Here is a 10,420-nt window from a genome sequence, read left to right on the forward strand (position 1 = left end):
GGGTGTTGCTAAATTATATTCTTCCTTCTTTTGTTCTGATACAGTTCCAGCCAAGATACACTTGCCTAAAAATCTTGAAGGCATGGGAGCAGTCCACGCTCTCCGAGGTGAGGTAATCAGCATCAAGATCCCATTCAGTGGCAAACCAGATCCAGTGATCACCTGGCAGAAAGGACAAGATCTCATCGACAACAACGGCCACTACCAAGTTATTGTCACAAGGTCTTTCACATCACTTGTTTTCCCCAATGGAGTGGAGAGAAAAGATGCTGGTTTCTATGTGGTCTGTGCTAAAAACAGATTTGGAATTGATCAGAAGACAGTTGAACTGGATGTGGCTGATGTTCCTGACCCACCCAGAGGAGTCAAAGTTAGTGACGTGTCACGAGATTCTGTGAACTTAACGTGGACTGAGCCAGCTTCTGATGGTGGCAGCAAAGTCACCAACTACATTGTTGAAAAGTGTGCAACCACAGCCGAAAGATGGATCCGGGTAGGACAGGCCCGAGAAACACGTTATACCGTGATCAACTTATTTGGAAAAACAAGTTACCAGTTCCGTATAATAGCAGAGAATAAATTTGGCCTAAGCAAACCTTCTGAGCCTTCAGAACCAACAGTAACCAAAGAAGACAAGACCAGGGCTATGAACTATGATGAAGAGGTAGACGAAACCAGGGAAGTTTCTATGACCAAAGCTTCTCACTCTTCAACCAAGGAGCTTTATGAGAAATATATGATTGCTGAAGATCTTGGGCGTGGTCAGTTTGGAATTGTCCACCGTTGTGTTGAAACATCCTCAAAGAAGACATACATGGCCAAATTTGTGAAGGTCAAAGGGACTGATCAAGTTTTGGTAAAGAAAGAAATTTCCATTCTAAATATAGCTAGGCACCGAAACATGTTATACCTCCATGAATCATTTGAAAGCATGGAAGAATTAGTTATGATCTTTGAGTTCCTATCAGGACTTGACATATTTGAGCGCATTAACACAAGTGCTTTTGAACTTAATGAGAGAGAAATCGTAAGCTATGTTCGCCAGGTGTGCGAAGCACTTGAGTTCTTACACAGCCATAATATTGGACACTTTGACATTAGACCAGACAACATCATTTACCAAACAAGGAGGAGCTCCACCATTAAAATCATAGAATTTGGTCAAGCCCGTCAGCTGAAGCCAGGGGACAACTTTAGGCTTCAGTTCACTGCCCCTGAATACTATGCACCTGAGGTCCACCAGCATGATGTTGTCAGCACAGCCACAGACATGTGGTCTCTTGGAACACTGGTGTACGTGCTGTTGAGTGGTATCAATCCATTCCTGGCTGAAACTAACCAGCAGATCATTGAGAACATCATGAATGCTGAATACACCTTTGATGAAGAAGCATTCCAAGAGATCAGCCTCGAAGCCATGGACTTTGTTGACCGGCTATTAGTGAAAGAGAGAAAATCTCGCATGACAGCATCTGAGGCCCTTCAGCACCCGTGGCTGAAGCAGAAGATAGAACGAGTCAGTACTAAAGTGATCAGGACATTGAAACACCGACGCTATTACCACACCCTAGTCAAGAAAGACCTCAACATGGTTGTGTCTGCAGCCCGGATCTCCTGTGGTGGTGCAATTCGCTCTCAGAAGGGAGTGAGCATTGCTAAAGTTAAAGTGGCATCCATTGAAATTGGCCCCATTTCTGGGCAGATAATGCATGCAGTTGGAGAAGAAGGAGGCTATGTCAAATATGTATGCAGAATTGAAAATTACGATCAGTCGACCCAGGTGACTTGGTACTTCGGTGTCAGACAGCTGGAGAACAGTGAGAAATATGAAATCACATATGAAGATGGAGTGGCCACCATGTATGTCAAAGACATCACCAAATTCGATGATGGTACCTACAGATGCAAAGTAGTCAATGACTATGGTGAAGACAGTTCTTATGCAGAGCTCTTTGTCAAAGGTGTGAGAGAAGTTTACGACTATTATTGCCGTAGAACTGTGAAGAAAATTAAGCGCAGAACAGATGCCATGAGACTCCTGGAAAGACCACCTGAATTCACCCTGCCTCTCTATAACAAGACAGCTTATGTGGGTGAAAATGTCCGGTTTGGTGTAACCATAACTGTCCACCCAGAGCCTCGAGTAACGTGGTACAAATCAGGTCAGAAAATCAAACCAGGTGATGATGACAGGAAGTACATATTTGAGTCGGACAAAGGTCTTTACCAATTAACAATCAACAGCGTAACTATGGATGATGATGCCGAATATACCGTTGTGGCAAGGAACAAATACGGTGAGGACAGCTGCAAAGCAAAGCTAACTGTAACTCCACATCCACCTCCATCAGATACGACCCTCAGACCCATGTTCAAACGGCTACTGGCAAACGCAGAATGCCAAGAAGGCCAAAGTGTCTGCTTTGAGATCAGAGTGTCTGGCATCCCCCCACCAACGTTAAAATGGGAGAAAGATGGTCGGCCACTGTCCCTTGGGCCTAACATTGAAATTATCCACGAAGGCTTGGATTATTATGCTCTTCACATCAGGGATACTTTGCCGGAAGACACTGGTTATTACAGGGTCACAGCCACAAATACAGCTGGATCCAGCAGCTGCCAGGCCCACCTACAAGTGGAACGCCTGAGGTATGTCAAACAGGAATTCAAGACAAAAGAGGAGCACGAACGACATGTGCAGAGGCAGATTGACAAGACCCTGAGAATGGCTGAAATTCTTTCTGGCACTGAGGCGGTGCCGCTGACGCAGGTCGCCCAGGAGGCGCTGAGAGAAGCTGCCATCCTCTACAAACCAGCCGTTAGCACCAAGACCGTGAAAGGGGAATACCGGCTTGAGACAGAAGAAAAGAAGGAGGAGAGGAAACTCCGCATGCCTTACGAAGTACCGGAGCCACGCAAGTACAAACAGACCACCATAGAAGAAGACCAACACATTAAGCAGTTCGTGCCCATGTCTGACATGAAGTGGTATAAGAAGATACGGGATCAGTTTGAAATGCCTGGGAAGATTGACAGAATTGTTCAGAAGAGGCCCAAGCGCATCCGCCTTTCAAGATGGGAGCAGTTCTACGTGATGCCTCTCCCGCGCATCACCGATCAATACAGACCTAAGTGGCGGATTCCCAAACTGTCCCAAGATGACCTTGAAATGGTGAGACCAGCCCGCCGGCGCACACCTTCTCCCGATTACTACTATTATTACAGACCCAGGAGACGTTCTCTTGGTGACATCTCCGACGAAGAATTACTCCTGCCCATTGACGACTACTTGGCGATGAAGAGAACAGAGGAAGAGAGGCTGCGTCTTGAAGAAGAGCTGGAACTGGGTTTTTCAGCCTCACCCCCGAGCCGGAGCCCTCCCCGTTTTGAGCTTTCGAGTCTGCGTTATTCTTCCCCACAAGCTCATGTCAAGGTGGAGGAAGCAAGAAGAGACTTCAGATACTCAACCTATCACATCCCAACCAAGGAAGAGACCAGCACAAGATACGCAGAGCTACGGGAGCGGCACGCCCGCGCCTCGCACAGGCAGGCCCATCAGCGGCAGAGAATCATGGCTGAGAGAGAGGACCACGAGCTGCTGCGGCCCGTCACCACCACCCAGCGCCTCTCGGAATACAAGAGTGAGCTGGACCACCTGGCAAAGGAAGCAAAGTCTAGAAAGAAATCAAGACGCCAGAGAGAAGTGACGGAAATAACGGAAATCGAGGAAGAATATGAGATCTCCAAACACGCGCAGAGAGAGACGTCCTCCTCGGTGTCCAGGCTGCTGAGACGCCGGCGCTCACTGTCTCCCACCTACATCGAGTTGATGAGGCCCGTATCTGAGCTGATCCGGCCGCGGCCACGGCCAGCTGAGGAATATGAAGATGAAGAAGAAGAAGAAGAAGATGTAGAAAGAAGGTCTCCTACCCCAGAGAGGACTCGTCCACGTTCCCCCAGCCCTGTGTCTAGTGAGCGATCACTGTCAAGATTTGAGAGGTCGGCAAGATTTGATATCTTTTCCAGGTATGAGTCCATGAAAGCCGCTCTAAAGACTCAAAAGACATCGGAAAGGAAGTATGAGGTTTTGAGTCAGCAGCCTTTTACACTGGACCACGCGCCTCGAATCACGCTGAGGATGCGTTCCCACCGGGTTCCCTGCGGCCAAAATACACGTTTTATCTTAAACGTTCAGTCAAAGCCAACTGCTGAGGTCAAATGGTACCACAATGGTGTAGAACTCCAAGAGAGCAGTAAGATTCATTACACCAACACCAGTGGGGTCCTGACCCTAGACATTCTGGACTGTCATATCGATGACAGTGGAACATACCGTGCTGTGTGCACCAACTACAAAGGTGAGGCTTCCGACTATGCGACCTTGGACGTCACAGGAGGGGATTACACTACCTATGCTTCCCAGCGCAGAGACGAACAGGTTCCCCGATCTGTCTTCCCTGAGCTGACAAGAACAGAGGCCTATGCAGTTTCGTCCTTTAAGAAAACATCTGAGATGGAAGCTTCCTCTTCCATCAGGGAAATGAAATCATTGATGACAGAGACGCGGGAAAGTCTCTCCTCCTATGAACACCATGCGTCCGCAGAAATGAAAAGTGCTGCAATCGAAGAAAAGTCGCTAGAAGAAAAATCCACACACAGAAAGATCAAGACGACCTTGGCAGCAAGAATTCTCACAAAGCCAAGGTCCATAACCGTCTATGAAGGTGAGTCTGCAAGGTTCTCTTGCGATACAGATGGTGAGCCGGTACCAACAGTGACATGGCTGCGTGGGGGACGAGTCATAAGCACTTCTGCCCGCCACCAAGTGACCACCTCAAAGTACAAGTCAACTTTTGAGATCTCTTCAGTCCAGGCTTCAGATGAGGGCAACTACAGTGTGGTGGTCGAGAACAGCGACGGGAGGCAAGAGGCGCAGTTTACTCTGACTGTTCAGAAGGCCAGGGTTACTGAAAAGGCTGTGACATCACCACCGAGAGTCAAATCCCCGGAGCCTCGGGTAAAATCCCCAGAAGGAGCCAAGTCTCCAAAACAAGTGAAATCCCCAGAACCAGTGACTCCTCACCCCAAAGCCGTACCGCCCACAGAGACAAAACCCACACCAACAGAGAAGGTTCAGCAGTTGCCAGTCGCTGCCCCACCTAAGATAATTCAGTCCTTGAAGGCAGAAGCCTCTAAAGACATAGCCAAGCTGACCTGTGTGGTTGAAAGTAGTGCATTATGTGCAAAAGAGGTCACCTGGTACAAAGACGGCAGGAAACTGAAGGAAAATGGGCATTTCCAGTTTCACTATTCTGCAGATGGCGCCTGTGAGCTCAAAATCCTCAACCTCACCGAATCTGATCGTGGAGAATACATCTGTGAGGTTTCTGGTGAAGGTGGGACTTCCAAAACTAACTTCCAATTTGTGGGACAAGCCTTTAAGAGTATCCATGAGCAGGTGTCAAGCATATCAGAAACCAAGAAAGCAGCTCCAAAAACTGCTGAGCCAACAGAAACCAAGAAAGCGGCTCCAAAAACTGCTGAGCCAACAGAAACCAAGAAAGCAGCTCCAAAAACTGCTGAGCCAACAGAAAGCAAGAAAACTGAACCCAAAGCTCCTGCGCCAATTTCCACAAAACCAGTAATTGTTACTGGTCTGCAGGATACCACTGTTTCTTCAGACGGTGTTGCTAAATTTGCAGTTAAAGTTACTGGAGAACCCCAGCCGACTGTCATTTGGACAAAGGATGGAAAGGTAACTGGTTCTTAAATTACCTTATTTTCTTAAAAAAAAAAAAAAAAAAAAAAACAAAGAAAATTAACCCTGTTCCTTTTTTCCCAACTCCCAAAGAAAGTTAGAGTAACTCAACTTTTTAAAATTCAAATCACTTGCATTCCACAGGCTATATCACAAGGAGGTAAATACAAACTCTCTGAAGACAAAGGAGCATTCTTCCTAGAAATTCATAAGACTGATACTTCTGACAGTGGACTTTATACTTGTACAATAACAAACTCAGCTGGATCTGTGTCCTCTAGCTGCAAATTAACAATAAAAGGTAAGTTGGCTTTTATTCTTACCAACAGTTTTCAGAAAACTATATTAAGGAGACATTTCTAAACATGCTTGCTTACACACACACAAAGTATTAAAATAAAAACTGTTTTACAAGTTGCAGAATACCATTTGTACACAAATGTACAAATATACATATTTGAAGTTAGGATATAATTTACATTTAAGTGCATAATCGTATGCAGTGTTATATAAGAGTCCCAGATATTATGTAAGATTCCTGCTCCCTGTAATGTTTAAGAATGAATAGTCAGGTGAATATACCAAATGGTACTTCTTCCCTAAAACTTCGCTCTTGCTAATTTTCCAAAGCAGTGGAAAGTTAATGATACAGTCCAAAGCTGTATCAGTTCTCCCGATTAAAATGAGTTTGCCTTCATCTGAATCTTCTAAAACATAATTAAATTGTTTTAATCAATCAAAATCTCCTAAATCCATCCATCTCCTAGATCCTTTAACTATTCCTTTCAAAACTTTTTCCCCTTAAGCCACAGAATTCATTCTTCAATTTAGTTTAGTTTAAATAATCATTACACTGATCTCGAAAGTCACGCATGACAACTTTCCAAGATCGGGGCTGAGAAAGTATCAAGTATTACCTACACTGCATGCATAAGTCAGTATTTTTTCTATGTGTGTTACTTGCAGAATCCACAAGACAAAAGGGTAGGACCGCTTTTCCATTCAATTTGCTTTATGGAGCTTTCTTTTTCAGTTGTAGAAGACACTGAGATACAGAAAGTATCTGCACAAAAGACCTCCGAAATTACGTCCCAGAAGAAGGCATCTGTCCAAGAGGAAATTTCCAAGAAAGCCCTCATTTCTGAAGAAATCAAGAGGTCAGAGGTAAAATCTCACGAAAAGCTAGCCCTCAAGGAGGAAGCTTCCACAGTTCTGATTTCCGAAAAAGTCAAGAAATCAGAAGCCACCTCCCTGGAAAAATCTGTTGTCCATGAGGAAATCACTAAAACATCACAGGCATCGGAAGAAATCCGAACTCATGCTGAGATCAAAGCATTTTCCACTCAGATGAGTATAACTGCTGGTCAGAAAGTGACTTTGAAAGCCAACATTGCTGGTGCCACTGATGTGAAATGGGTACTGAATGGGGTGGAGCTCAGCAATTCTGATGAGTATAGATACGGCATCTCAGGCAGCGACCAGACCCTGACCATCAGACAGGCTGGTCCCAAAGACGAAGGGATCCTCACCTGCATCGGCAAAACCAGCCAAGGCATCATTAAGTGTCAGTATGATCTGACCCTAAGCAAAGAACTCTCAGATGCTCCAGCCTTCATCTCACAGCCCAGATCTCAAAATGTTAATGAAGGACAAAATGTTCTCTTTTCTTGTGAAATCAGTGGTGAGCCATCGCCTGAAATCGAATGGTTTAAAAACAACCTGCCAGTAAGTTTAATTATGAATGTTACTGAAGAGAACTTTCAATACTTTACTCCTGAAGAGCTCAAAGAAACACTTATTTTTTTCTCTTCTTTTTAGATTTCTATTTCTTCAAATATCAGTGTAAGTCGCTCCAGAAATGTATATTCTCTTGAAATCCGAAATGCATCAGTAAGTGACAGTGGGAAGTATACAATTAAGGCCAAAAATTTCCGTGGCCAGTGTTCAGCTACTGCTTCCTTAACAGTCCTTCGTAAGTATATCTTTACCACTTTACTTACTTGCTTAAGGCCATCGTATGGTTTTGTTTTTTGCTTTTGTCTTTCTGAGCACAGCAAACTCTCAGGAGCCTCTTTAAATACCATGTGTAAGAGACAGGCTTCCTGTGTGAATTCATTCTTAACAGCCAATGTTTCTTTACAGCTAGATAGAAATATGGATACATTAACTTTCAAAGCAAAGCTACCAGCTGTCCTGTTACATGTATTTTCAGAATGCACAGTATAAAAATTGTTTTCTATATGATTAATCATTTTTTTCCTAGTGATTCTAGCACCTGCATGAAATGTAATAATAGAAATATAAGGATTCGTTTCTGGGAGACACTGGGCTAGCTCTTGACAACTGTATGTATGTATTTGCTTATGCTTTCACAGCAGATTGTTTGGGTTATGTTTCTGTGTGTGCGTGTCTAAGTTTCCATTTCTGCAAGTCAATGTCAGATGTCACAAATTAACCAGATGTCACTGATGTTCACTGTGTATCTGCTGTGCTCCACAGCTCTAGTTGAAGAACCTCCCAGAGAGGTAGTATTGAGGACAAGTGGTGACACGAGCTTGCAAGGAAGCTTCTCGTCTCAGTCAGTCCAAATGTCTGCCTCTAAGCAGGAGGCCTCCTTCAGCAGTTTCAGCAGCAGCAGCGCTAGCAGCATGACTGAAATGAAATTTGCAAGCATGTCTGCCCAAAGCATGTCCTCCATGCAAGAGTCCTTTGTAGAAATGAGTTCCAGCAGTTTTATGGGAAAATCTAGTATGAAACAACTGGAAAGTTCAACTAGTAGAATGCTTAAAGCAGGCCTAAGAGGTGAGCAATCCAATTATTGGTAGAGGTAGACAAGCCTAGTAGCATGGTAGAATCTTTAGTACACACGATTCAGTAGAATGCAAGTTTTTATTTCTTTTCAGTGATTCTAAAAGTTTGTTGTTGTTGTTCCATAAAGGAATTCCACCTAAAATTGAAGCTCTTCCCTCTGACATCAGCATTGATGAAGGAAAAGTTTTAACAGTAGCCTGCGCTTTTACGGGTGAGCCTACCCCAGAAATAATGTGGTCTCGTGGTGGAAGAACAATTCACGATCAAGAACAGCAAGGGCGATTCCATATTGAAAACACAGATGACCTGACGACTCTGATCATCATGGACGTACGGAAACAAGATGGTGGACTGTATACCCTGAGTTTAGGGAATGAATTTGGATCTGACTCTGCTACTGTGAATATAAATATTCGATCCATTTAAGAGGGCCTGTGCTCTCACACTCAGACTCATTCTTAACCTTTCCCAAATGATTCACATGGACTAATCTTTCTATCTTTCTGATCTGTAAATACTTAAAAAAAAGAGTAGTTTTGTATCAACTTAAATGAGTCGAAGTTCAAAAATAATACATTTCAGTCTTTTCATAATTGTTGACCTAAGAAGATTACACATTTTCTAGTGACATGTACATACTGTATATAGCCGAATTAACGGTTATAAAGTTTTGTACCATTTATTTTATGACATTTTACACTGTAACTATTGAAACTAACGGTTGGTAGGAGAAAGTTTCTTATGGAACGAATACCCTGCTCAACACTTAATCAATCTTTGTGCCTCAACATAATGTTGATGTCTAAGTATGCCTCAGTGGGTCGAGGAATTCCCCATTGAAGATGTCCTATCCACCGAAAAATGCTGTGCACATCACCCGATATGCACTGATACTTATGGAATCAGAAATGTAAGGCATTGGTGATGTTTGCATTTACCCTCCTGTAAGCAACACTTTAACGTCTTACGTTTTCTCTGATGATGTCACACTCAAAATTATCATGACTTAAATATTACCAGAACAAAGTGTAACGGCCAACACTTTGTTCGCTCATTTCACACTGTCTCTGACCATAGAGAGTGCCTGGGTAGCTTGGAAAAGTAACATCACCTGGCCATCCCCTCAGTTAACCAAGTTATTCATGCATTCCTATGCCAGAGCAGTGTCAACTCTTGGAGGTTCAGGGGTGCAGCCAACGCCTTCGTGTGGTAGTTCTAAATTTAAACCAGAAACTGGGGCAACTAAGCAATGAGCCACAGCAAAAAATAAAGAACAAAATAAAGCTGTCGTTAAATTTAAAAACAACAAAATATTACTAACTGCCCAAAATATCAATTTGATGTAGTTCTTTTCATGCACGTTTAAATTCAATTGTTAGTTATAATTGTTGGACCTCCTTGAGATAGTAACAACAAAATAAAGCAAGCTATCTGCACCTCAAAATGTGTGGCTGGTTGTTTTCTGTGAAATTCTGTGGTTGGGGCGGTATGTGCCTTTGAAAATCACAGAAATGATCATAGAGAAGAAAAAGCAACTCAAGTTCTCTACAGCAAATATTTAAATTATCATGTTGAATGTACTCAACGATTTTTTAAAAGCACAGATATGATTCTCATGGATAAATTTATCCCCAGAAGTTAACAAAAATCCCCCAAAATAAGAAATCTTCTAAACATATTATCAAGAAAAATATTTTTAGAGGGACTGATTCAACTAAATCCAAAGGTACGGGAACATCAAAAATTCACAATATTTTGTGCAAAGATGAGCAAGATGAGATAGACCCTGTCCCTTAAGAAACATACAGAAGAGAAAATGACCACTTCAGGGGAAATGATCAGCTGTGCAAC

At 43.3% G+C, this 10,420-nt stretch overlaps 1 protein-coding gene across 50 annotated transcripts in view; it reads left to right on the forward strand.

Annotated features, from left to right (window-relative positions):
• TTN (titin) overlaps positions 1-10,013 on the forward strand; it is a 276,641-nt gene extending 266,628 nt beyond the window's left edge. For 49 of the 50 annotated variants that reach the window (XM_045163719.1, XM_045163734.1, XM_045163740.1 and 46 more), the window contains 6 exons: positions 45-5,755; positions 5,903-6,059; positions 6,792-7,483; positions 7,577-7,730; positions 8,258-8,560; positions 8,697-10,013. In XM_045163719.1, coding sequence (XP_045019654.1) covers positions 45-5,755; positions 5,903-6,059; positions 6,792-7,483; positions 7,577-7,730; positions 8,258-8,560; positions 8,697-8,995 — 7,316 coding nt within the window. In that variant the 3' untranslated portion in view covers positions 8,996-10,013. The remainder of the gene's footprint in view (positions 1-44; positions 5,756-5,902; positions 6,060-6,791; positions 7,484-7,576; positions 7,731-8,257; positions 8,561-8,696) is intronic. The other variant, XM_045163748.1, reaches the window with a different exon arrangement.
• The last annotated feature ends 407 nt before the right edge of the window (positions 10,014-10,420 follow it).

Source organism: Bubalus bubalis, chromosome 2 (genome assembly GCF_019923935.1).
Source record: "Bubalus bubalis isolate 160015118507 breed Murrah chromosome 2, NDDB_SH_1, whole genome shotgun sequence".
Taxonomy (NCBI): Eukaryota; Metazoa; Chordata; class Mammalia; order Artiodactyla; family Bovidae; genus Bubalus; species Bubalus bubalis.